At 53.6% G+C, this 27,608-nt stretch overlaps 1 protein-coding gene across 1 annotated transcript in view; it reads right to left on the bottom strand.

Moving 5' to 3' along the window:
• Positions 1-27,608, bottom strand: part of SLCO2A1 (solute carrier organic anion transporter family member 2A1) — a 76,097-nt gene that overhangs the window by 8,129 nt on the left and 40,360 nt on the right. The window contains exons 3-11 of the mRNA XM_053669211.1: positions 26,263-26,425; positions 10,559-10,786; positions 9,583-9,681; positions 7,978-8,114; positions 6,650-6,725; positions 6,066-6,230; positions 4,884-5,073; positions 3,017-3,182; positions 588-751 (exon numbers count right to left, since the gene is read on the bottom strand). Of these exons, the coding sequence (XP_053525186.1) occupies positions 588-751; positions 3,017-3,182; positions 4,884-5,073; positions 6,066-6,230; positions 6,650-6,725; positions 7,978-8,114; positions 9,583-9,681; positions 10,559-10,786; positions 26,263-26,425 (1,388 nt within the window). The remainder of the gene's footprint in view (positions 1-587; positions 752-3,016; positions 3,183-4,883; positions 5,074-6,065; positions 6,231-6,649; positions 6,726-7,977; positions 8,115-9,582; positions 9,682-10,558; positions 10,787-26,262; positions 26,426-27,608) is intronic.

The raw sequence follows: 27,608 nt of genomic DNA, 5'->3' as shown, positions 1-27,608 counted from the left end.
AAGCTCGACCTCCAGGTGCCACAGTAATGGGACACCTCTGCCCTCCCCTGCTCCCCCGCCTCAGCCAGTCTCCCCTTTTTGACCTGAAAACTGAGTCCTGGCTCCCAGTCACTGCACTTTTCTCACTTTCATCCTTTCCCAGAGCTTTCATTCTGTCTCTGGAACTGTCCCAGTTTTCCATCCCCGGTTTCATGCATCCAACTGAATTCTCCTCCCTCCTCTCAGTTCTTTTAGGATTTAAAAATAAGTGAATCGACATGCATTTCTGTATCATAGAGCCAAGCAGCCTGGCTTTGGCACGTGGCTCTGCTGTTCTCAGCTCTGCCATCCTGGGCTGGTGGTCTCCCACGTGCAGAATGGGGACACCGCAGGGCTGCGGGAGAGGGAGACGCAGCGAGGAGCTCTGCATACAGCCTGGCCCGGGTGGGGCCCGGCTGCTGTTGTGTTCGTGTGTCTCCCCATTTCTCACCCAAAGAACATTGTACATCATGTTCAGAGGGCTCTGAGAACCAGGAAAAGGAGTAGAGATGACAAATGGGTGGCTGGACACAAAGCAAAGGCGAAGGCAGGGAAGGAGGTGCACTCACCGCAGAACCATCATGTAGAGGGGGTTGTGGGAGATGCAGGCGATGAGGGCCACGAAGGAGATGAGGAAGATGGTCGGGAGCAGGTAGTCGGCGCAGGGGATGGGGCACGATCCTGTCTTCGCCGAAGCAGACCCCCCAGTCACGCAGCTGCAGTTCAGGTAGATCTTGAAGAGGGGAGAGAAGAAAGAGGAGAAAATGTGTTGTCGTTACTTTGCCTGCACGCACACCAAACGCCTGCACCAGCTCTTGCCAGACAGTCCCTCAGGTTTCAACCTTCTGCCCTCTAGGTCCCCTGGGGAACTAGGGAGGCTGGATTCGGCGGTGGGAGAAGAGGTCAGCTCAGGGTTTCGAGGTGTCCTGTGGATCCCACCTCTGGCCACTGTTTGGGCCAAACAAACCATTTTCACCGAAACCAGCTGCCTGGTGTGGGCTGGGCTCCTCCAGCAGTTATGCCCACGTCAGTACATGCAGGGTGCTACTGCCAGGTGAGCGCACACACCCAGCTTGGGACCAAGGGCTATGAGGGTTCTTCTCTGAGCCAGCCGCTCCCCTCTGCCCCCCATCAGTCCCCCCTCCCCTGTCCCCCTCACCCCCCTGCCGCCTGCCATGGCTTTGTGAGTTGTTTTTGCTGTTTGTGTGCTTACGCAGGGAGGGTGAGGAAAGTACAAATAGGAGACAGCAGAGGAAACACGGTGGAATCCACTGAGCTCTCCATCGGTCAGGACCTTTGCCAGAGAGAAGTCTCCTGCCCGTGAAGGCCTCTAGAGAAGGAGGTGCCCGTCTCAAGTCTGCAAGTCCATACGGCTTAACACTATTGTACGACTCAGCCACCGCCCCTTCACAGTATCTGATGGACTAGCCTAGGCCCGTTTAAGTGTCAAAGCAGCTATAAAGCCAGGATTGGGACTAGTGTGCTTTCTTCTACCAGACGACAAGAACTATGTACCTCCTTTATTTCAGCTGCTAGGAAGCCCAGACATGTTATATATAATATGGCAGCTACTTCCATAGATTTTTTTTCCTTATAATTTACTATTTTTTCCTTGATAATATGTTGATGGTGATGACTTGTGTTGCTGTTGGAAATGTGTCAAGATTATTTTTGGAAGTAGATGAGTCAGAGGTAAGTAATAAAGATAAGAAAACCGCAGAAGCCACCAGACTCCTTGGGCAAGAGGGCGACTAAAAGAACACCTCGTCCAAGCTCCCCGACCTCCCTCTGCCCCAGACTCACGCTCCTCTGCACACGGAGGCGGCTGTGGAAGCAGCCTTCCCTCATCCTCGGGAGGGGGCTGGTGAGTGGGGGCTAGCCTTGCCCGTGACCTCCACACAGGCTCAAGGGAACGAGGTGCATTAGGGCTGCACAGACTTCCCACTGCTCTCAGGAAAAGACTGACTCCTAGCCCTGGCCTGCCGGCTGGCTGAGACTCGCCTTTCTCAGTGCCAGCCTGGGCCTCCACGCCTGGGGCCTGTGCACTGGCTGTTCCTTCAGTGGGGATGCTTCACTGCCAGGTCTCTCTAGGGTTTTCTTCTGGAGGTACAATTCTGACGTCACCCCCTTCGGGGAGGCCCCCAGGCACACTCTGTTCGTTAAGTCTCTTGATGGCATGAGTTACCTCCGAAAACTAAACTGTGTGTGTATTTGATAGAATGTGAACTCCACGAGAGCAGGAACCTCATCTGGCTCACCACTAAATCCCCAGCATGCATGGCTGTGTCGGGTGTCGGTGATTTGTTGAGCTAACTCATGTTAATTTGCTGCTGGCTGATCCTAGAAGGCCAGGAGTCATAGCGCTCAGAGGGCTGACAGGACCTCTCCAAGTGAACTAGTGAACGTGGACTGTATGTGTGGAAGGCTGGTGGCCAGGACCTTGACTTTGAACAGATGCGCCTCCAGACAGAGGCAGAGTCCTGGGTTCTAGACTCAGACCTGCCCCTCAATAACTACACAACTTTGGGCCAGCTGTGTGGCCACACCTGGGAGCTGAGGGGGTGAACATAATGACCTTGATCACTGCTTCCAGCTCAACCCTTCCAGGTCCACATCCCAGAGGATGCTCTGCCCTTGATTTTTCTGGGCCTGTCCATGGGGCTTTAGCACACAGCCAGAGGGCAGGACCCAAAGACCCCCACTAGGAGCTGTCAGGATGAGACTGGAAGGCCTCAGCTGGAGGAGTGCTTTGGCCGGTTTCTACTCCAGGAATGAGCATTTCTTGAACATTGGCCACTCTTTAATCGACTTTTGGTTGTAGGCATCTAGTCATGACCGTAGAGAAGGGCAAGTAGAGAGAGGGAGGCCATAACCTGGAGGCCAGGATGGGGGCAATGAGGACGGTGTGGTTGGCCCCCTGCCCGTCCTGGAGCGGAGGAGCTGTCTTTGAGGGCACACGCTGAGTGCGGGGACCCTGCGGGGCTCCTCCTGCCCTTACCTGCTGCTTGGAGGCTATGGTGCTGAGGTTGACGAGGCTGCAGCCCGCGTGGCACGGGGAGAGGTACTCTACACTGTTGTCTCCGCAGACCGGGTGGAAGATGGAGTCTGGGCACGAGCAGTCCCTGCGGCAAGCAGGCGGCTGCGGGTATATAGAACTTGATGTGCTGCCAGAGACACAGGAAACAGGGACTCAAACAAAGCGAGACCAAAGGAAAACCTCCCCGCTCCGGCCCAGTGCGAGTTCCCGCCTGGTCAGCGTGCCTGTGAGGCTCTGTCTTGGGCCAGCACTGCCCTGGGGTCTGATTTATGCCTGCTGGGGCCAATGGTGAACTGGCTGCTGGTCGGAGCTCATGGCACCTCTCCGATCCTTCTGCCACTGGGAGCCCACACCAACCAACTGCTGGTCAGAAGGACCAGGTTGGCAACTGCCCCCCCTCCCCCCGCTGTAGAAGTGGTTAAGACAAATAACCATGCAGGACTCTAATGAGAGAGACAGTGGATGCTACGCAAAAGACCCAGGCAATATTTCTCGTCCCTTTTCTGCTACCTGGGCTCGAGCTGGGGGAGGGTCTAGATGGCTGGTGTCTCTAGGACTATGCAGACGTTGCCCGGGGCCTTCTATCCCCCTCAGCGTCCACCAAGGAGATTTCACTGGCTGGCCTCACCATCCCCACCAGTCTTCATATCTGATATCCAGGATCTTGGGGACGGTTGGGACAGGGCTGACAAACACAGTCCAGAGCTTTGCTAAAAATAGTTACACTGATGATAGTTCACATTAACGGGGCGTCTCTTCTGTGCCGGGCACAGTGCCCAGGGGCTTTTCATGCACACCATCACAATAATTCCAAAATTATAACGCTCTTCTTTGTGGATAAGAACACCGAAGATTAGATAAGTTAAGCAATTTCCCCAACTAGCGAGGGCAGGGCCAGCACTAGAACCCAGACTGATGACGAAGCCCTGAGCTAACTCCTGTAACTCCCAGTGAAAGCCTCCAGAGGCCCAGGGCCTGCCCGGCTTCTCTCTGTCTACAGTCAGCCTGCAGGAGACCGATACGAACCAGGGGGGCCCCGTCCCCAGCAACCCTTCCCTCCCGCTCACCCCCTCTTCTATTCCCCACCAAAGACAGAAGAGGTTATTTCAAAGAGAAAGACGGAGAAAATGCCAAGGCTGAAAGATGTGGCATCCCAAATGTTGTAACCTCATTAGGCGAAGTTAGACAGAAGAAGGGGTTGAGAGGTAGCCCCTAGGAAAAAAACCTAAAGGCTCCCTGCTCAGCGTCCTCCCTCTGTAAGCCTCTAAAGTTCTTCCTCAACACAAAGCCAGATCTAAAACTTAGGGCCTTGTTGCTGTACGTGAACCAACAGGTCTAATTTCCCTGCCTTCTTCCTTGCCTGCCCTTATTGTTAAGCCTGCCATTGCTTTCATTGTTCTCTTCCAGATCTTTTCCAGTCTCTTTCTCTCATCTTTCTTCAGCAGTTCAATGAGACTCTGTAGTTCTAGCTGGCACGGAGCTGATACTGGCAAAACATAGTCAATTTCCTGGTTCCTGGGGCTCACAGCCCCCCAGATTCATCTTGAAACCAAACTAATTGGTTTTTGACATTTAAAACAAAGACCAAAAAACAAATCGAAACCAAACAGAACCCTAACCCTGACTGCTGGTGGCCCACTAGGACCCTCTGATTTCTTAGAATTCATCATTTTATTCAACACCCAGTTTTCTAAGTATTCACATAAGAGATTAGATAAAAAAGTGAAAAGGAGAGAAGAGTTGAGGAAGCAGAAAGGAGGAGGCGTGGCAGCCAGAGCCAGGCTCTGGCCTCAGCAAAGGGTATCTTCTCACCCCTCATTCCCATTACCTGGGGGGATAGACCTCCGCCACGACCGGGGTGGGGCACCCCATGAAGAAGAGAGGGATACAAAAGATGATGGAGATGGTCATGATGATGGCAGCCACACGGGGGATGGTTTGCAGAGAGAAAACAAAACGCTTCATGAGGATTCCTCCAAACAGCATCCCCAAGGCTGCAGCGGGGAGGTTCACAGCACCTGGGGGGCGGGGAGAAGAGAGGGGGTATGAGAGCGAGAGAGAGGCGGGTCTGTGTGCACAGGCCTGGGAGTGTGTGTGGGCACAGATTCCGAGCTGGACCATGAAGAAGGGGCGCAGTTCCTGAAGGAACGTTTGATAGGTTCCATTACAATGTAATACCTGACATTAGTTGAGTGTTTACTATTTGCCAGGCACATCTACAGAGTGATCTTGACCTAGAAGATGACCCTGCCTATGCAAAGAATAAAGAAGGAAGTGGGACCCTTGCAGCCAGATGGAGGTGGGTTGAATGTGCATTTATTTAGTACCTTTCCTTGCCTGACCCCTCATTGCATCCTCACTGTGACCACATGGGATAAGCAAGGCTCTGGTGGTGCCCTCTGCCTGCTAGTCAGAGGCCTAAGGCTAGAAGAGTAAGGTCACAACCAAGGGCCACAGAGGACATCAGGGTTCACACCCTGACCACTGTGCCCCATGTATATGATCAAGCTCACCTGTGGATTGGGTCCAGTAATTCACTTGGATACTTGATGGGACTACATCAGTGCTTCTCAACCTCACTGGCAAAACGCCCTAAAGCTGGGCCCCACCCAGAGACTCTGATTTCATTGAGGGAGGGTGGGGCCTGGGCATCTGCATCATTTAAAGCTCTGCAGGAGAGCCTGAAGTGCAGCCAGAGCTGAGAACCCCTGGGTCACATGCTCCCTCCCCCAGCAAATGTCTTCAAGCCCTTGAGAAGAAGGAACAAGACCAGGAGCACTACCTAACACCAAACGGATGCTCTCTTTCCTTGGTTGCCCCCGACGACGGGGGCGGTCAGGCTTCCAGCCCCTCTGACGGGGAGGAAGGCAGCCCCCAGCCTGGAACAAAAGGGACCCCAGGTACCTGCTAAAAGCACTCCAGATTGCCAACCAAGAAACTTGTCCTTAAAATTCTTTCTCCTGGGCAAGTCCTTCTCTGGCTCCTGGTGTCCGGTCTGGCCGGGACTCACCGATAAGGAAGTTGGCATAGGCCGCAGAGGCGCCATACTGCTTCTCCAGGAACTTGTTGAGGAACGTGGAGAGGCCGGCGATGACGGAGGAGAAGGTACACTGAGTCAGGACCACCAGCATGAAGAGTGGGTTCATTAGGAGCTTCAGGAAGATGCGGGGAAAGCCTGCAAACACACTGCCGTCAGGGGCCAGGCCTTCGCGGGCTGCGGCCGTCATGGAGACTGTGACACTGGCCACTGCCTGCCTCCTCCCTCCACACAGTGCTGCTATGCCACAGGGCAGAGTCTGGGCACCAAGGACTTCACTGGCCCGTGGACATTGGCCTTCACTGGACATTGGCCTCACATGACAGCCACCTCCGTGTGAAGGGAGGAGAGAGAGGGACGTGGGGTGGGACTGGCTCTGCTGGAATCTGTCTGTTGGCAGAGCCCCTCCGGTGAGATGGGCCAGTTACAGACCACCTGCTCTTAACGCCCTTATCACACACAATACCACGTGGGCTGCACACTCGGGTACTCCCTGATGCCCGCCCCCACCCCGCCCAAGCCAGCCCACCCAGGGCTTTGTTGGGTCAGTGAGTTACGTTTAATGAAATCCACCAGGGAGCCTCCTGGCTTGACCTTCATCTTGCTCGCCTCGTCCGCTATGGCAGGAGACCGCTGAAGGCAGCAAAGAAGATGAGTGTTAATGGCCCAGGTTCCCTGCAACCACGCTTCCTAGACCGTTGACCCTTCTGGTCTCAGTGGCTCGGGCTGGGCAGCCATGAGCTGCCCGAGGTGTGAGTGGCGGGGGGGGTTGTCCAGAGAACAGTCTCTTAAAGTAAATGCTACCTGTCTGTCAGTGAGCCCAGTGCTTTGGCTGCTGACCAGAACGCTTCCATGCCAATGCCTCTCAACATATCTCTGGGCACATTATTTGATATCTATCTTCCCCATGACCGATGCCCTAAAGGGTCTGACCGGATCTCACCCCTTGCCTGTCTGTTGTGGCTACCCCAAAACACCACAGTGTGCTGCCAACCTCTGAAGTGTTTCCCCCAAACAGGCCCCCATCCTCCTGCCCCAGCCTGTCCTCCCAAAGCCAGGCCAAGATCCCACACACCTCAACGCCGAATGCCAAGTTCTGCGTCTGGTTCAAAACCTTGGCACTAATGGTAGCCCCTCCTCTCCTCCAATCCAGGTCGCTGCTGAGTCCCTCTCAGTAGTGCCTCCAAGAACATCTATCCCCGCCCTGGCCTCGGCTGCCACAGCCACTCCCCTGGCCCTCTGCTGCCCGCCCTGTCTCCATACCAGCTTCTTCAGATTTCCAGTCTTCCTTCCTTCCTGACCCCAACCTCAACCCAACTGCCATGTTGCCACCGGACTGGTAACCCCATCACTGCAGCACCCCAGAACTTCATGGGGTCAGAACAGGTTCTAGACCCATCGGCCCAGCATCCAAGTGCCCGCCCACACTTCCCATCCCTGTTTTCCATTCTCATCCTTTCCTGATTTCCTTCCCCAACAGACGGGACTGAAAGATGTGCGGAAGGTCAGTCTGCTCACACTCTGCTCCTCCCTCGGCCCACCCTCACCCTGCTTTCTCAGCGCCTCAGGCTCAGACACCATGGGCCCCATGCGATACAAACGTCAGCTGCGCCAGGTCACATACTCAGCTTTCATTGGCTCTTCCCTCTTTGTCCCAGTGTAGATGAGCTCAGTGTTTCCTGAACCACATCCCCGGATGTACCACGGGGAAGGGGACACTGATGAGATACCATCTTTTGTAGATTCACCAGCGCTCTCACTTCCCCCAGACTCTGAGAAGTCCTGTATCATGAGATCCATTTAGATTCCACCCAGAATTTGCTTAACTTGCTGCCTCCCTTTCTTAAACTCTTATAGGTAGAGTTACGGGCTCTCTGAGCCTTACCTCCGCTCCTCTGGGCATTGCACGAGGAAAGAAGAAAAAGGGGAAGGAGGTGAGGACCAAGAAGCCTGAGGAAATGAGCAGGCCCAGCCACCAGGCTCCAATCCATCGGGGGTCTCCGGGGCTCAAGTTAACTGAGGCTGAAGAGAAAGCAAAGGACATAAACACTTGCTGGATGAACACATGATCTCACCTTACTGGGAAGAGACCCTCTGATTAGAGGCATGTTTGCCTCACGATGGAGAAGAGGCAAATCCATGAACTACAACCTGGGTCAAGTTGACATTCCCTATCCTGGCCATTCTGGTCTTCCCAGGAAGCAGAGGCCCCTGAGCATGAAGCACAGCACCAGAGAGCCCCCAGGCTGATGGGATCAGGGCCTTGGCCTCACCTTAGTTTATTCCCAATCCTTGGCTGTGACTCTCTCGGGGCTCAACACAGGCCCGGCTCAAGACCACATGTCTATGTTTCTTATCCTGTTGGGTTCCCCCAGTAAGTTTATGAGGTAGGAGCTATGTCCACCCACTTCTAGCCAATCAGGAAACTGAGGCTCAGAGAGGTTGCCCTTGCCCTTATTTAAGGTTAAGGTGATTGATTGGTTTCAAACCTATGTCTTCCAGGTGTTCAAACCTGAGCTCTTGACGACCGAATGCTACCACTGCCCAGCCGTATTTGATCCCAAAGGAAGGAGGCCTCATAACCCTCGGTAGCCTGAGGAAACAGCCCTCCCAAAGTCAGATGCCTGGCCTCCAAGGAGATGCTTTCTCCTGGCAAGTCTCCCTCCCACATCTAAGAGTCTGCATTGCGTTTCTCTTTGTAAGACACTCCCTAGGCACGGAGGGAGGAGACGGAGCAGAAGGGCCCTCAGCTGAACAATGGCCAGCATCCCTGGGCACTGTTCCTGGTGAAGCAGGAGCTTAGCGGAGAGTCCTTTGGTTAACTAAGAGTCAGGAACCAACACAGACAGTGCCAGCGAAAGGGCAAAGATGGCTTGAAACTGAAACAGAAAGACCCCCTGGCTTTTCCCCTTTTGTTGGAAGCACAGGCAGAGGATACCACGCAGGTGCCACCATGCTCTGGTGGTCCTGGAGGCGGCAGTCTGTGGAGCATGGTCGGGTTTAACACATGCCCACATTCTGTGTGAGTGGGCAGACTCGGATCTGCGTGCGGGTGTGGGTAGGGGTGTCATGCTGAGGGGCTGGCTCACAGCTGCCTCCCAGCCACAACTCCTGGCTGGCAGGAATGACTTTTAATACCACCACCAAGACAGGCACCTGTGGTGGCAATACCTGAGGCCCTTCCTGTATCTCAAGGTTTCTCTGCAACTAACCTGAGCTGCAAACTTACTGAGGTCAGAAAGAGTGTGATTTTTTTCAGCAGTGCGCCCCCCTCATTCTTAGCATCCAACACGTGCCGTGGTGAGGGGAGGAGGCACACACCCCCTGCTCCCGGCTCTCTGAAGGTCAGCAGCAGCGTGCACCCGGCGGTGAGCATTTGCCGCTGAAGCTTCATTCTCTGCCCTGATTGGCTGGGGATGGGAGGTAGGGAGAGGTGGGGAGGTGGTTTCATGAAACTAGCAATGGGATGGGCATCATCACACACACTCACCTGGGTCCACCCTGCCATAGTCCACAAAGATCCGTAGCATGACGGAGCCCAGCAGGTACCCAAAAGCCGGTCCAAATACAGAGATGGCAAATAAGATGGCTGGAAAGGAAAGCAGGGGAAAGGGGGCTGAGGGGGGCTGAGGGGGACTGAGTGGGTGTGGCAGCTTCAGGCTCTTTCCCTAGCTGAAGGATGCCTGAGATGTCACCCCATCTGTCCCCTGACACTGACAGGTCCACACCTATGGCATCTCCCACAGACAATGTCAGAACCACTCAACATCCTAAGATGTACAGAATCGAAGCAGTTTCTCCTCCAGGCAGCTGCCCGAGAGATCCACTTGCCAGGAGGGAAGCACCTCCCTGGCATTTACGGATGCCGCCCAGAGCAGTGCTGGTTGGCAAAGCTCTTTGTAGGGACAATGTTGGAGGCCCTGGCAGGAGCTCGTGAGGCCACAGAGTCGTGGGTGCAGTCTGTCATGTCTGGGGTGTAGGCCCTGAGATTGTGCAGTGTGGCGTGGGCTAGGAGAAGGATTGAGCATTCTAACGTCATCTATCTTTTTCGCATGTGCTTCTTTGAGACCCACCTGTCCATCAGGCTCGGACAGTCACCCTGGCCAAGGCCTGGAGGACCAAACAGCACCGAGAGCTGCTGCTGGACAAGGAGCATCCCTGTGCCCACCATGGGGCTAAACGGTTACATACTGTGACTGCATGTGGTCCCACAGCTGCCCAGTGCACACTGTCAGCCCCACCCTGCAGAGGAGGAACCTGGGGCCCTGCCACTCAGACGGCTGCCCCAATCCCACAGCGGGCAGGTGCCAGAACTGCCATTGAAACCCGGTCCGTCCGTCCCCCAAACCTCTGCACTCATTTGCAGCATCGTGGGGCAAAGAGGGGCCTAGGCACGGGTCACCGCAGCCCCCACCCCACCCGCAGCGCCCCTCTCTCCCACAGCCCTCTTCAGGCCTGCGACTCACAGATGTACAATGGCGAGTTGTTGGGCTCCGAGAAGTCGTCCACGTAGGAGATCCCGAACGGCTGAATGGGCACCGTCCCGATGCCCGCCAGCAGCTGGGCGACCACCATGAGGCCCCACATGCTGTTGGTCTCCTTCCGGGTGTCCTGGGTGCTGCTGCGGCACTTACTGGGGGACAGGTCCTGCCAGCGCTGTGGGCAGAGCTCAGTTTGGAAGAGGCTGCTGTTCCCTGCAACGAGAGTGCCTGCGCGTCACCACCCTGGTCCCCGGGCTCCACCGCTCACCTTGAACCTGGCTTTTCTCCCAGGCCTTCTGGGAGTGACCTTGGAGACAAAGGTGAGGGAAAGGTGAGTGTGTGGGCTCCCTGCTCCAGACACAGCCCTTTTTGGGGGTGGGGAGAACTCTTCCTCTATTGGGTGTCCATTGTCCCTCTTCTATGGGTCCAGACAGGGAGCTGAGCATGGAGGGACCCATACCTTCATTGCCAGAGGAGGGGACCCTGCAGCTGGAAAAGGAGGAGCCAAGATAAAAACCCAGGCTTGTCAGTGCCTTGTGCTCAGCTGCTGGCTCGGGACCACAGGCTGTGGCTCTCTTTAGCAGGACAGAAGTGAGTCTGTCCCACAGAAGGCAGTGCCATCCTGGCTGGGGCGTGTCCCTGCAGGGTCACCCAGAGGCCCTGCTCCTAGATGAACACTGCATCACACTGGAGAGCCTCCTGCCAAAGGCCTTTAATTCCTTAGGAAACCTGGGTGGCTCCCAAGAATCATGGGAAGCTGGCCGGGACTTTGAGACCCTTGAGTTCATCCCCTTCTATTACAGATGGAGAGCTGAGGCTGCACCCACAGGAGCAGGCTGCACCCTGGGATCCTTCTGTGAGGGTCCCAGAGACCCCCAGCATGGCCTGTGGGCACTGTGATGCCTGTGGCGGCGGAGACACGGCCGGGCTGTTTCTAATTTGGCCCACACCAAACAGTCAGCACTGTCAGCCCTCCAAGATCTTGAAGGTTCCTGACGGCTCCTTTCCACAAGATGCCTTTTCTTCCTGCCTTTTCATCCAGGCCAATAGAAACCACTGGCATTACTGACCTTATTCTGTGGGTTTTTCCATTTAGCACTCATGGGATTCAGTTTCGTTCTCATTTGTGATGCTCCCAGAGAGGGCCGAGCCCAGAACTAGGTGAGCCTCAAAGTTCCACCAAGAGGAACATGGAGGGCTGTGGACCAGACCTGCCCCGCACCTGGGACTCTGTCCAGTGCTCTTGTGCTCGGGCTGCCCTGGACCGTGGGGCTAGGGAGCGGTCGGCGCTCCCCCTGTGCACATGCTGCGCCTGGCCTGGCCCCACCATCGCCCGTCCTCTCTACTGCTGTTTGTACAGGACCCACTGGAAGACTGCGGGCCTAGGGGGCTCCCCATGGGCCAGAAAGGCCTGTCCCCGGAAGGGCCAAAGGGGGCCAAAACACCTGTCTGGTCAAGGTCATTCAAGCCTGACATCAGCTGGGGCAGAGAATGGAGCACCCAGGAGAGTGACGGGCCCCTGGACTTGGGTCAGGGTCCCTCTGTACCTTTCTCCTCTCATGCCACGTCCATTATCCCACCTTTCAACGCAGAATTTAAATAGAGGGTGGTCCAACTTCATGGTGAAATAGGAGGCAGCCTCTTAGAATCAGGGTGGACAGGTAGCCTTATTAGCTTGGAAAGACAGCTGTAACATCTTAGAGGTTCAGAAAAATACCTCATTATTTGGAGAAGAATATAGTCCCTAATTTAGAAAACTTATAGGGACTAATTGAATATGCGGAGAAAAACTTGGGGAGACCATGGCTCTCTTTGGGTGATGGGGCCACGGTGACATGTGTGTATGTCTCTGTATTTCCTAATATTTCTATAATGAACACACAACACTTTTGAAATAAAGCATCAGTAAAAGCTTTTAAATTTAAAATGTTTCATCAATACATAGAGCGAAAATTTAACGTCTCTCTCAGTTCCTGTGTCTTCTTGCCAAAACCATTGCCCTTCTTTCTGACCTTGGCCTTTGACCAAAGCTGTGTTTCTCTGTCCCCCACCCCGCCTCGTCGCCCCAGTGGGGTGTTGAGTCTTTCTCCAACTTATAGGCTGTACTGTAGAGACCCAGTGCTAGTGCCAGAGTGTTAACCATCTATTTATTGCACAGGCAGACTCTGCCAGGGAGGTGACGTACATGATCCCCTGTTCACAGCTGCTGCTGGTCTACCTAAGTGGCCGGTTGAAGGCAGAGCTGGCATTTGAACCTGCATGTGTCTGACTTTAAGCCCACAGTAAAGTCAAACCTGAAAGGGTGGCTTTGAAAAGACAAAGCCCACGCTGTGCGGGGACAGAGGAGCTGGGCCTGGGGGAGCCTGGCCACATGCAAACAAACACCTGGGCTGTCCAAACTCCACGGGTAGCTGGGACCCGACGCTTACTTCCTCCCCAGGAGAGGTCTCCTAGAAAGGGGCTGGCTGCTGGGAGTTTGACGAAATCTGAGACGATGAGATAAAACAAATGCACAGTATAGGGAGTCAAGAAATCAGTTTTAGTGAAAAAAGCCAGACACAGAAAGACAGATACTGTATGATCTCACTTAGGTGTGGATTCTAAAACAGTCAAACTGGTAGAGGCAGAGTGGTGGTTGCCAGGGGCTGAGGGGAGGGGAATGAGGAGGTGATGGTCAAAGGGCAGGAAGTTTCAAGTATGCAAGGTAAGTTCTGGATTGCTATGATACTATAGCTTCGTATTGAATTGTGTACTGAACATTTGCTAAGTATAGCAAATTTTACCGCCCACCCCCCCATACACACAATAGAAGAGGGGGTGGGAGGACATTTTGGGAGGTGATGTATGTGTCTATGGCCTTGATGGTGGTGGTGGTGTCTGGGGGAGATACTTCTTCTCAATCTCACTGAACTGTATGCATTAAATACGTACAGGTTGTTTTTTTTTGCATGTCAACCATACCTCAAACAAGTAGTTTGAAAAGAATTTAAAAAATGGTTTTAACCCTAGGAGCTGTGTGAACTTGAGTGAGTTTCTAAACCCTTCTGAGCCTTAGTTTCCCTTGAGGCAGAGACCATACAGTGGCTGGATGCAGAAATTCCACTTGAGTCATTAAAAAGCTAAAAGGGGGCCGCTGTGGATCGGTGGATTGAGTGCCAGCCTGCAAAGTGAAGGGTCACTGGTTCAATTCTTAGTTAGGACACATGCCTGGGTTGTGGACTGGGTCCTCAGTGAGGGGCGCTGGAGAGGCAACCACACATTGATGTTTCTCTCTCCTTCTTTCTCCTTCCCTTCCCCCCTCTCTAAAGATAAATAAATAACATCTTTTTTAAAAAATCAAGAGCTAGAAGGCTATGGCTCCAGAGAGGAGTGCAGACATGAAGAGTTGGACCCCGCAGGTCCATCCCCAGGTATGACGGCTGTGCTCGCCCTTTTGAGGGAAGGCTGGTGTGGCTGGTCCCACTGCAGAGGTCTGAGTCTTAGGGTAGTCACTGGGTCTGACAGCCCGGCACACAACTATGAAGTACTTCTGCTGTGCCAGAGCTCATGGGGGCTCTGTAGTCCACTCTCCAACCCACTGGGGAATCCTACCAACACTGACCCACGTCCAATACCCAGAAACGGGGGTGTGGTGCTGCAGACTCACCCCGCTCCCCACAGGAAGGTCCAGGTGGCCATGGGCAGCAAGGCCAACAGTGTTGGAAGGACTGGTCTGGGAGCTTGCAACTTGGGTTCTAGTCCTGCATCCATGACATCCTATACCAGTGACCTTAACTCTGAGAGACTTCAGAGGATTCTACAGAGGGCCAGGCACTGCAGACAGTGGGAGGCCCCTGGAGGGCCCAGCAGGCAGCACGCCAGGCTCACTGTCCACTCCTGGCCCTCAGCAAGGCAGCCACGTGGCACACACCAGGTGCATGGGCGCTTACACACTGTGGGCTGTGCTGGCCTTTAGAAAAAAGTGACGGGCAAGTCCTGAGACCCCTATGCCCTTCTCAAAACCAAACGGGCATGTTCAGGAATGAGAGCAGAGCAACTGCCCAGCCAGGGAAACCTCCCTGAACCACTCCACTGCCTGACCAAACGGTGCGGCGCACATCAGAGGGTGCAGTCACTCAAACGAGCCAGCGCACACACTTGTCTGTTCACTGCCCTGGCCAGCTCCGTCTGAGTGGGTGTGCCTCTGAAGGACCCATAAATATGAGGGATGCTGCCAAGTTTTCAAATGGCATTTCCTTACAGAAGGTCCAAGCAACTTCGAGCATAACCTGTATAAAGAAGTGAGAAAAGTTTGAAGTTCTCTAACCGCGGGCTGCTGTCGCTTGCCAGTGTGTGTGACTGAGCCACCTGTCTCCTCTGTGGAGGTGTGTCACAGTGACAGTCATTTTGTCAGTTATGAGGTGGCAGGGCCACGTCTATGTTAGCTACAAGAGTGTTTTAAAGATCACCTGAATGCAAAGAACTGGCCCTCACTCCCAGTTCAGCCACCGATGGACCACGCCCAGGCCAGTCTGCAGCTGTGTGGCCGATGCCTGCTTCACAGGGGATGGCTCGGATGCTGAGTTCTGAAAAGACACCTGGACCAAATTCCACTCATGCTCGGTTGTCCAGCTGTTTGGCCATATTTGACTGCGAGCAGGCCTTCTGCAGGCGTGGAAGTGGAGGTGACCGAGACAGGCACAGGTGATGAGATTATAAAGTTTTAGTCTACTGTGGTACACCGATCTTTGAAGAAGCAACCATGGTATTGCCCCATCTACTCAAAACCACAGTGAGATATCGCTTCACCCCCATTTGGACAGTTAATACAAAAAAATCCCCAGAAAACAAGAGTTGCGTCAGATATGCAAAAATCAGAGCCTTCGTGCATTGCCGGTAAGAATGAAATATGGTGCAGCCACTGTGAAAATCAGTGTGGCGGTTCCTCAGACAAAATCAGAATGACAATCTAATCCAGCATTTACACTCCTGGGCACGTGGCCAAAAGACCTGAAGGCAGAGACTTGAGTAGGTACTCGTACGTACGCCAGTGTTCACGGAGGATTATTCATAGCAGCCGAAAGGTGGAAACAGCCCAAATGTCCACCAGCGGGTGGATGGCTAAACAAACTGTGATATGGACATGCAATGAAATATTACAATTCCTTAAAAACCAGGGAATTCTGACACGCGCTACATAAGAAGTAGATGAACTTTGAAGACATTATGTGAACTGAAATAAGCCAGACACAAAAGTGCAAACACGGCATCATTCCACTCACAGGGAACGCAGAACAGAGAACCCCACGGAGGCAATGCAGAATGGCAGTTGCCGGGAGCTGGGAGGGGGCGGTGTGGGGAGTTGGGGGCAGTGGGTGCCGCTGCAGCTGGAAAGGACGAAAAGACCCGGAGATGGGGAGTGATAATGGCTGTACAACAGTGTCAGTGTACTACCGCCATTGCACTGTACAGCCACACACAGTGAAAGTGGTCAATTTCGTGTTGGGTATATTTCATCATAAAGAAAAACCCGGCACAGCACATACACACTGAGCAGGGAGAGGACAGGGAGTCAGGGAGCCCGTGGGGGAGGCAGCAAGCCCGGTGGTGTTGGACAGAGGGTCTGGGGAAAGACTCAGAGACAGACTCCCTGGGAAGGATCAGCAGGAGTAGACAGATTGGTGGTGAGGAGGAGAGAAGAGTGGAATGTGAAGGGGCTTGGGGTGCAGGAGGCCCCTCAAAAACACAAAACGAAGCTCACTGTGGCCAGCACGAAATTCAGTCAGGGTGAGGCATGGCCACTCCTGGAGGGCACATGTGTCCCCAGGAGGGGGCCTGGATTGTATTTTAAGAAAAAACCCAGAAGAGTGATGACCATGGGGGAGGGGACAGTGCAGTGAATGCACCGGAAAGATGAAGGCCAGTTTTCAGGGCCCATGAAGTAAAGAGGGAAAATGACCCAGTCGAGAGACATCAGGTAAATCAGGTAATGCTGTCCCTTGGGTGAGGGGCAGGGAGTGCTGGCCGGGTCCACAGGGGGTGTGGACGGTGATGCGCAAGGCCAGGCTGGTCCTAGGAGAGCATGTGGACGAAAGGACTGGAGAATGTGTTGCTTTTAAAATTTCTAGTTCTTCATGACACATAGACATGAACTAAAGGCAAGGAATGTGGGTGGGAGAGGGTGTGCAGGGTGGAGGGGAATGAAGGGGGGGAATGGGACAACTGTAATAGCATAATCAATAAAATATATTTTTAAAAAAGAGTTCTAGTTCTTGCTTTTGCTTATTCTTATTATTTTTACTAAATACTTATTTATTAGAACATCACTGCTGGCTGAGCAGGCTAAATTCTATTTTTTTGTGGGACATTTAATGGTCATTGAAGATCATGAAAATGTGGACAGGCTTATTAGGCTTATTCTTTCTTCTTCTTTTTTTTTTTTTAGAGGATTTTTATGAGTTTATTTGAGCCAAATTGGTGACATACGCCAGCCAGTAAGCAGGATCTCAAATGCTCCCTTATTAAGTCTTTACATAGCACGTTGCAAGGTTTGCCAAGACCACAACAACCCTCGTGTAATTCCACCTAACAAAGTGTCCAGGAGGCCAAACTCTCTGGAGACTGTTGAACTGTTATTAACTTTTGAGAAATTGATTTTAGAGAAAGAGGAAGGGAGAGAGACAAAGAACCATTGATATGAGACAGAAACAACATTTGGCTGCCTCCCGGAATGGGGCACGGACCCACAACCTACGTATGTGCCCTGACTGGGGTTCGAACCCGAGACCTTTGGGCACATGGGATGATGCTCTGACCAATGAAACCACACCAGCCAGGGCTATTATTAACTTTTAAAATGTCGGATTCTATGTCAGAAACTGCTTTATTAAAAATACGTATTTTAAAACATCATGGTCCCAATTAAATCCAAGTCTACTGAGTTCCTCTGCCTAGTCTGTATTCAACATCAGCACCAGACCTTCTAACGAACTCTCTTTTCATTACGCCAGGCCTTGGATGGGGCCAAATCCATCCCATTTCAGGATTGGACGCATGTGATGGGAAAGGGCTTTAATCACCTGCAGAGGACAATGCTTCTTTCACCTGGGAGCACCGTCCTCAGGGAACCAGGGAGGCAGAGAGCCCAGGGGCCAGGAAGAGCAGGACTCACAGTGGGTAGGACCCGCTGATCCCTGGCTTGATGTGGGGACAGGACCAGGCACACCTTGGAGATACCGTGGGTTTGGTGCCAGACCACTGCAATTAAGTGAGTATGGCAATAAAGCTGGTTGTAATCTTTTGGCTGGTGGAGGGTCTTGCCTTCAACTTGTAAAAAATGCAAGATCTGTGAAGCTCAATAAAGTGAAGTGCAATAAAATGGGGTATGCATGTGTTTATGTCAGAGACAGACAAAGTGTGGGCTTTCCAAGAACTCATGCCTGGGACTCCCCGCAGTGGGTGGCTGTGGCCAGCTCATTCTGGTAAGAGCAAAGTTTTCTAGAATTTAGATCATTAACTAGGCTCTTCTAAAAAAAATAAATAAGGGGACAGGGAGAGGTGAGCCCAAGGGCCTGAAATAGGGGGAGAAAAAGACCTGTGTCAAGAGCCTTTCTCGGAACTGGGGGCTGGACTTTCTTTGCCTCAATGCACCTGTTTCCTCCCTGGAGTGGAGCCAATCGCTTCCCCCCTCCTCCCCACTTCTCAAGCAGTCTAGCAAAAACCTAGTGCCTAGTTACTCTCCATGGACTTATGGAAGCACATCGCCCTCCTCCCCAGAGGTTGCTAGCTCTGATCTCCCCACCATGCAGACTGAGAGAAATGCCTGACTGTTCCAGCCACCAGACTCCGAAGGCTGCTGGCCCACCCAAGACCACCTGCCCACCCAAGGCTGCCTGCCGCCATCTTGGAGGGCCCAGGGAAAGGCAGGGAGGGCAATCTACTCATTAGCTGGATGTTGGTCTGTTTCTCGTGTTCCCTGAGGCAGACTTCCGGAAGGATTAAGTTCATCAAAGCACATTCTTTTACCCACAAGACACCAGGGGTCTGGCTGTGCCAGTTTTCACAGGGCTAACTACAAACAGCCTGGGCCCTCTTCCCGCCCATCACCCCAGCTGCGTGGAGTCAACCCTGTGACTCACCACCCTACAACACGAATGTGCAGAATTTCGGTTCTAATTTCTGCACCCCTCAGCAGGCTTGGTGGTCTGCTGCCCTAGAATGGAATCCATGGAGCTGGGGCAGATCCGGGCCAGCCACGGGCTGGCCTCACCATTGTTTAAATGCACACATTCCCGGTGTGGCCAGGCTGCAGCGGGCTGGACAGCTGTCAGGGTATCATAAGAGGCCTCCGCACAAAGTTCCAGAGAAGGGGCTGAGAGAGAACTCTGGAAGGGTCAAGCAACATAGCCAAGCCATGGCAAAAGGCTTTCCTCTGACTAGTCATTCCCATCATCTTGGCAGAGGAGAGAAAGAACTCAGCCAGGAAATACGAGAGCGGCAGTGACTTCTTCAAGTCTTGGTTCTCGAACACCACTGTGACCGCTCCGATGAGAAAGGGCACAGCTTGGGGGCAAGTAGGGTCAAATGAGGTGGAGATTAGCAAAACCCACACCTCAGAAGCAATCCATGAGGGAACAATAGGGAAAGGCAGGGGTGCTTCCGGAGAATTTTCTGGAAGCGTGACCAAGGTGCCAAGCCTTTGGGCTATCAGCAAACTCCTGGAACATCATTCAGCATGTTTCACTCTGAAGGACCTATTTCCTCATCCTTCTAAATCCAGCCACTCAACAGTTTTACCAGAAACTCTGGCTACTCCCACCAGCAGGCCTGGAACAGGCTGTCCCCGTCTCACTCACGACTTGAGATCTCTGGTCGTTTGTAAAGAGGGCTGTTTGCACATCGGAAGGGACGGCGTTCCCAGGGGAGTTTGCCCGGACTTACTGATCCATAACGTTCCTGTAATACATGTTCTATTCCAGCTAGACTAAGCCTCCCCTTGTAATTTCTATGGGCATACGCATTCTGAGCTTCATTTTGGGGAAGTAGCAGAATGTACTCTTCTGTACCAGCTGAAAGCAACAGAGTCGAGATTGACATCCCTGGTCACATCATGGAGAGATGGATGGAATTCACATTTTGAAGCCAGACAGACCAGGTTCAAGTCTCGGTTCTATTGCTCACTGGTTAGGGGGCCTTTCAGAACCTCAGTGTCTTCATCTCCAAAACAGATACAGTAGCCCTGCCTGGCGTGGCTCAGTGGGTTGGGCATTGTTCTGCAGACAGAAAGGTGGCTGGTTTGTATTCCTGGTCAGGGCGCATGCCTGGGTTGCAGGGCAGGTCCCCGGTTGGGGGCCTGTGAGAAACAGCAATGTTTCTCTCCCTTTCTCCTTCCCTCCCTTTCCTTCTCTCTGAAAATAAACAAACAAACAAACAAACAAATAAATAAGTCTTTTAAAAAACAGATATAATAGCTACCTTGTCATATTCTTATTCAGATTAAAAATGAGTACATTGTAACTTGAAACATAGTGATCATACAATCTGGCCAATTTCTATGTATAGAGTCCAGAAATTTTTGAGAAATTTAAATGGGTAAGGGAGGTGACTGAACCCTGGAGACAAGCAATATCGCCCAGGTTTTTAAGAACTTGGGGATGGGGTCCAGAATGTAGAAAAAGTAAGATCGGTGCTGGTCGCCAGCAGTGAACAGATTGTAGCAGAGGAGTTAGGAGGCCCGTGGGCTGCTTGACAGGGTCATTCACATCTGTGCAGAAAACAGCAAGCGTAGGGCGGTGGCAGGAGGACAGAGCCCCCCTGCTCTGCTCCCAGGACTGAGTTTCCAAGGCTAGTTCTGAGGCTGCGGCTGGACGCTCCTTCCCACACTGCCGCCCTGGCACTAGAGGGGGCCAGAGGAGAAGATGCCTGTTTGGACCGAGGTGTCCACGTGACCCATGAGCCAGGTGTCAGAGGGCCGTGCTCTGAGCACAGCCCATCCAGGCTGGGTGTCACTGCTGGCAAGCGGCTTCCCCCCACCCGCACCCTTGTCCCTGCACACCCTGAGGAATCGGCGCGAGGCCAAAGAAGGAGGCATTCACTGCCTGGCTGAGCTCTTTATCAAAACTGTGTCTTAGTGCTTCATTCACATCCCCCAGTTGGGAGTGAGGCAGAACTTACTGTTCACCAATTTAGTCACTGGGCCAATGTGGAGCTCTTTGAAGAAGAGAAAAAAGCAATTAGCTGAGCCAACATGAGTTCATCAGGAGCCATCCATGCCAAACTAAGCTCATTTCCTTTGTTAATAGGGCGCCCAGACCAGCAGGAAGCTGTAACACGGTGTTACTTGACTGAAGGAAGCCTTTTGACAAAGCTTGTTATGATATCCTGGTAGACAAGTTGTGGACACGCGCCCAGAGAGTCCGCTGGGAGAAGCCGCTCCAGGCGCGCCCGGTGCCAGGGCTGATGGGCCAGTGCGACCTGGAAGACGGCGGCCGACCTGTGGGCCTCTCATCATTGTCATAGGCTCGGGTGAAAGTGGAGAACAGCTGGTGAACTTGTGAATGACACAAAGCTGGGAGGAATGGCTAATAAGACAGTCCAGAGGCTGAAAATTCAAAATTAGACCAGGACTGAAAGAAGGGACTCCAACCGAGGAGGAGGAAGCTAACGGAGTCAGTTTGGGGTGCTGCACCGAAGCATCAGAGACTGTGTGGCTGATAAACAACAGGAATCCGTTTCTTCCAGTTCTGGAGGCAAGAAGTCTGAGACCAGGGTGCTGGCGTGCTGGGGTTCCGGAGAGAGCCCCTCGAGGGTGGCCGAGTGCCGACGTCTTTTTATAACCTCACACAGCCCAAAGAGGGTGGCCTGACTTTCTGGCCTCTTCTTACAAGGGCACTAACCCCATTCCTGAGGGCTCCCACTCAGGTCCTAATCACCTCCCAAAGGCCCCACCTCCAAATACTGTCACTTTGGTCCTGATTTTTTCCTTGCTCTTTCCCCCATGTTTACCTCTCTGACCCTCGCACCTCTCTGATGGTGGTCAGTCCAAACTCTGATTCCTGAAAAGTCCTCTGGTTCCTGAGGAAGAACCTGCTCCCACTGGCCTCCTATCTCCTGGTGGGTAGCAAACTGCCCAAATGTGTCTGGTGCTTCCCATCTCAAGCCGTCAGTCCGCTGCTGGCCTCTGGGCACAGCCAGCAGTCTCAGCTCCACCAAGTGTGGCAAGAAGAACAGAGTTCCTCCCTGTGTCCTCCGGGGAGCCCCAGGCCTCTCACAGGAGGGAGGGACCAATGGCTTCTTCAAAACCACATCCTGCCCTGGAAGGTGTGGCTCAGTGGATTGAGTTCCTGTCTGTGAACCAAAAGGTCACTGGTTTGATACCCAGTCAGGGCACACGCCTGGGTTACGGGCCAGGTCCCCAGCTGGGTGCGTGAGAAAAGAGACGACAGATCAATGTTTCTCTCGCCCAGATTGTTTCTCTCCCTGTCTTTCTCCTTCCCTTCCCTTCTCTCTAAAAATAAAAATAAAAAACCTTTAAAAAGAGACCAAATGAACTATATTCCTCAGAAAAATAGAGATATGCACCCTGTTTCTGGGGGCTATTCTCCACTGCCTATCATTTTTGCTGGGGTGTCCAAAGCCACTGGAATAGTAATCAGCCTTCCTTTTCCACCCTGGGTGCTGACTCTCCCAAGGAGCCCCTCCCCACGGCAATAGGTGGGCCCGCGACACACAGTCTGCCAGGGGGCCCGGAGAGGTGACTGTCTGCAGGGGATGCTGCCAAGGCCTCCCTCCCTCCACCAGCCCCCGAGCAGGCCTGCCTCCCGACCGCATTCCCGGACAAAAGAAACCAACTACACGACCTCGGGGGGGGGGGGGGCAGGACGGAGAGGGGGGCACACTCACATCTCAGCCCAGACCTGAGCGGGAGAGCCAGACAAGGAGGCATGTTTCTAGGCTGCCCCAGGCGGGGATTGCGACGTGCTCACAAAACAGATGTTAAGAAAGCCTAACAGAGCATCCGTTACTGCTGGGGCCTTCAGAGAGGCCAAGCGCCATTGCCATGGAGACGACCAGCCTGGCTGCAGAGCCCCAGCCTGTCCCTGGCTTTCCCGCACGTCCAGCACGGCAGCCTGGTGGTTTTTATCATTTCCCCGCGTTGGTGTCTATTCTTTCCTATCTTATGCATTAAAAATACATTCCACATCAAATCTCATTTATTAGGCTTTACTGTGCTCATCTCTTTGAGGCTATTTTCCTCTCAGTTGACTTAATAATACCCATGTGTTTTACGATTTATTCTTTTACCCCTCTTGTTTTCTTTTTCAGGTTGCACAGATCCAACTGGCCAGGCTGTGTAGCTCTCACCCTGGCCATCCCCCCTTCACCTCCTAACACACACACATACACACGCACACTCCCCTTGACCCTCACTTACACCCCCACCTCCGCACATGTACCCCAAGTCCCGCCACACACACTTTTCCCTCACATACATCCCTGGCTCCACCTTCCAGAGCTCCACGCAGATCCCCACTCACACTAAACACCCACTTCTCCCGAGTTCCTGCCCACCTTGCCCTCCCCATCTCCACGTACCCCCACCTCCTCTCCACGCCTGTGCATCTTCTCACTACTCCACTCCATACACGTAGAAATGCCTCTCCCTCTCTCTCTCTCTCTCTCTCACACACACACACACACACACACACACACACACACACACGATTACCCCATAAACACACCCACACTTTCCTGCACAAGACCTCCGAGCACATTCAATGCCTTACACCTCAGCTGAGTGTTCACTACTGAATAGCCCTGAGTTCCCCATCCGGGAGCAGTTCCCTCAGTGGACAGACCCTGTGGGGCCCCCGTGGGTCAGGGAGTGGGTTCTACCCTGAGGGTTGGGGGCGGATGCCAGGTCCTGCGTGTCCCCCACTGAGGAAGGGACACAGGCACGGAGCAGCCCGAGGCCCCCCCTTTTCATGCCCTGCACCCCCCTCCTCTCCAGGGACACCCCGGGGATGAGGGGCTGGCAGCATCACGAATAAAGGACTGGAAAGCGACTCTTCCCTCCCTTTCTTTTCTTGGCTGTTCCAAAAATACAAGCGACGCCCTCTCCTGCGTTTCCTGCAGGAAGCTCCCTGCCTGTGCACGTCCATTGTCTGCGTGGAGGCAGCTCCCCCTGGACTTGGCAGAGGAGCCTTCTTTGCAGGTTACACCTCGTCCTCCCAGACACTGGTTTCCAAAGGCTCTTCTCCCGTCTCCTGGGAGAGCTGGTCTCGTGTCGGCCTGTTTCCCGTGCACCGAAACCACTCCGAGCCTTCCAGACGTGGTGTTAGAGGCTTTGGCTGGGCAGCTCCCCTTTTCTCTAAAGACGCCAGCAGGACACATTTCTGGACCCCACTGACATTTGGAAAATCTAAACATTCATAAATGTCTGCGTGGCCTTTTTAAAATCGGCAATTAGCTGTGAAAGGTCTCCATGATTCCCACACTGTTCAGCCCCTCTTTAATTTGTTTTCCTAAAACACATAGTTACTCTTCATTTCCCATGTCCATTTCTGGAGCATGTCTGCTCCGAGGGGAAGAAATCCTCAATCAATACATGATGGTAGTCTAGGGGTCATTCCTTATGAATAACAGATTTCAAAAACCACAACAAGGGCAGCACAGGGAAGTGCGCTGAACCGCTGACGTGGGCCAGGCACTTGACCTAAACTATTTTGTTTTGACTCCCTGCCCAGAGCGCCCTGAACGAGAGGGGATTATTGTTCCCACTTCACAGTGAGGAAACTGAGGTTCGGAAAGGAGAAGTAGTGGCTTGCCTAAGGAGACTTTGGGCAAAGAAATGGTCTGAGCTGGGAACTGAATGAAGTCCATGTTCTTACCCAGTCATACAACCTGAGGCTCGTCCAACCTGAGGATCTGGGAATAGAGAAGTCTGAGCTTTCACAGAGAGGAACCCCACGGACTCGCCTGTGACGACACAGCAGGGCTCCTCCTCATCTGCAACTCTAGCTTTCCCAGCACGACACGGGTTGTCCCTACCACCGCCAGTGACAAGAACTGCCACTTAAATGGTTGTTGCACGTGCCAGCCACTGGGCTACATTCTGAGCGTGCATCCTCTCAGCCCTCACAGCCTTACAGCAGGGGCCCATCTCATATGGGAAGAAACCTTGACTCAGAGCTGCAAAAAAGAACTGAAGGCCCTGGTGTTGGGGAACCTCCATGTCCAGATTCAGACCCGGACCACCTGACTCCAGAAGACCTTTCAGATTCAGGACACCCTCAGAGGGGGTGCTTTTAATGAAATGCGTCTGTTCTTGGTGACCTTGCACACTTCGAAACTCAAGTTTTCAGAGAAATATGACTGAAGTAGGAGTCACATTTCAAATTTTCCACCGAGGTGAGACTGCGTGAACATCTTTGTGCGTATTAGCAGGGTACACACCCATGTGGCCCTGGCACCCAGCTGGTGCACAGCCCCAGCTAGACCCACGGACAGGGCTCCTGGGCCACAGTCCTCCCCACCCCATCCGCTGGCACCAGGAGGATGTCCTGAAGGTCGCGCAACCCTGAGCACTTCCAGCTGCTGCTCCGAGCCCAGCCAAAGTGAGACTGTAGTGTCCTGTTATTGCGAATAGAATTTTCATAAACAAAACGAGCAACACCATGACCAAACTGTTCCCTTTCCCAGCTAGTTCACCTCCCTACAGGCCTGAGAGGCAAGCCATGGCCCCCCGCAAAGTCCCCTTGGGTTTCTCTCTCAGTGGAGTTTGGCTCAGAGCACGGAGGTCAAGGCAGGAATGGCAGAGCGGGAGGATCTCGGCGGACTGAACCCAGCTGTGGAGCCGTCCCTAACAAGGAGCAGAGCGAGGGCTTTCAAAGCCCCCCTCACCCCCACCTCTAACCACCCTCTGTGGTGGCCGCTCCATGTGGAGCATATGCCATTGGGATGGGGCCCAGGCTGTGGGGAGCCGACTCATCAGGCTAAGCAGGCCACCATGTGTGGCACCTGGCAGGATGCCCTCCCCTTGGCCTGGCCAAAGCGCCCCAGGCTCCCTGCTGGTTTCATTTCCCTGACCTTCATGCTGGCGGAGAGAGGCAGGGGCCTCAGGTCTGGGAAGACAGCAGTGCAGTGGGCCAGACCACCCCCTCTGAGAGCGCGGCCGGCAGTTCCCGACTGTCCTTCGGAGCCGTCCTCACCTGATCCTGTGTAGACCAAGGGAAAGAAAGGGCACGGCCGGGCCCCCAGGCTCAGGTCTGTCTCCTCCCCTGCCTGCGTGAAGCTGCATGCAGCCCTTCCGCAGCCCGGAAGGATGCCAGGCCACGGTGCACGTGAGAAATGACTACTTACGGGTGGCCTACAGAGAGGTGGGGGGCAGGTTCCCACGACCGGAACCCAGCTGACAATGCGTCCTGGTTCCCACTCCGTCTGTTTCCAGTCCTGCCACTGATCTGTCTCCACGGTAGGTCTTGCGACCCGTAAAGGAATCCCTTCTATCACTCTAAGTGCTTCATCTCTTGAGCCTGATCTGTACATAAGACTTTTAAAAAAGCAGTCTGGTACTGACACACACAGGAATCAATTATTCTCTCAGCACACCCCCAGGTGGCTCATTTATCCTTAGACATCCTCGACCCCAAGACAGTGGCCTACGGAAGAGCATTTCTGGACCAGTCCTGCAGGGTCTGGAGGCCACTTACCGACGCTGGCCACGGTGTACCGGTAGGGCTTTGACAGGAAGTGTGGGAGGGTGAGGACGAAGGCGCCCGAAGCCAGCAGGAGACCCCCGATGCCAATCAGCCGCGGACGGTGCACCCGGCTGCCGAAGTAGCTGACGAAGATGATGAGGATGGCGTTGCTGGTCTTCGGAGAGAGCAGAGGGGCCGAGTGAGACCAGAGACTCCTGGAGACGGCATGTGCTCCCTCACTGAACTCCCTAAAAACGTGGGCTTGGTAGTCAGAATAACCACCAAACAACACACGCGATCTCTTTTTACCACACAAAAATGCTCATTTTACAGACGGCAGAATTGGGGCTCCGGGTGTTAAGTAACTCGTCCAGATCCTAAGGTTAGGTGGTGGCTTGAACAGACACTAAGTTTCAACTAAGCTGGTCTACGGCCTCCTGGAGGAGTGGGTGTTTGTCCCGGCAGCTCTGCTACTAACACACCCCTGCCCCCACCGGGCCTGCTTGCATGTCCATCAATGAGGGACGAGGACTAACACACCCTTAAGTCCCTTCCCAGTTGGACACACCACAAACTCCATGTTCCTGGTGCTGCTTGGAAGGTGTGTTCTCCGGGCCCCACCCAGAGCCAGGGAAGGGAACCGAAGGCCCACCTTGGGGAGCAGGGTCAAAAAGTGGTGAAAGGGGTGCTGGCAGATCTTCTGAGTGCAACTGCGTCCTAAGACATGACCTTCTGCCCCAGGACACATGTTCACCTGGATTCCAGGGTCCCTGGGTGTCAGCACCCACATAGCCACTGCCCTGTCTGCACCACAGTCTCCTCCGGCTGCAAAAGCAGGGCCCCTGTCTCAGGAAATAGGGGCCGTGGCTCTTGCCAAGATCACCAACACCCCCCTCATTGCTAAATTCGCTGGTCAGTTCTCAGTTCTCCTTACTCGATCTCTCAGTCCCACTCGATTCAGTTGGCTGTTTCTTTATTCCCGCAACCCTTCCTTCACTGGCTTTCCACGACACCACCTCCTCCCGGTTTCCTTTCCCTGGTGCTCCTTCTCAGCCTCTTCGGCTGAGTCCTCCTCACCACCCCGAGCTTGCCCCTCGCCGAGCTCTGACCCTGTGCCTCTGCTCCCATCTTGGTGAGCTCGTCCATCCCGAGGCTTTACTCGTTCTGCATGTGCTTCTAATTCACACCCCAAATCTCACCCTTTATCTTTGCCCGGAAACCTGGTTCCCACTCCCCAGACCTCCTCCCTTAGTGAATGGCAGCTCCATTCTCAAGCAGAACATCTGAGCATCATCCTTGCCTGCCCTTTCACACCCACATCCAACCATCAGTAAATCCCACCCACTAGACCTTCAACA

The sequence above is a fragment of the Artibeus jamaicensis genome, unplaced genomic scaffold (assembly GCF_021234435.1).
Source record: "Artibeus jamaicensis isolate MK-2021 breed Jamaican fruit bat unplaced genomic scaffold, CSHL_Jam_final contig_519, whole genome shotgun sequence".
In the NCBI taxonomy this organism is placed as follows: domain Eukaryota; kingdom Metazoa; phylum Chordata; class Mammalia; order Chiroptera; family Phyllostomidae; genus Artibeus; species Artibeus jamaicensis.
The sequence above is the reverse complement of the archived record's forward strand: the minus strand, read 5'-3'. Positions and strand labels throughout refer to the sequence as shown.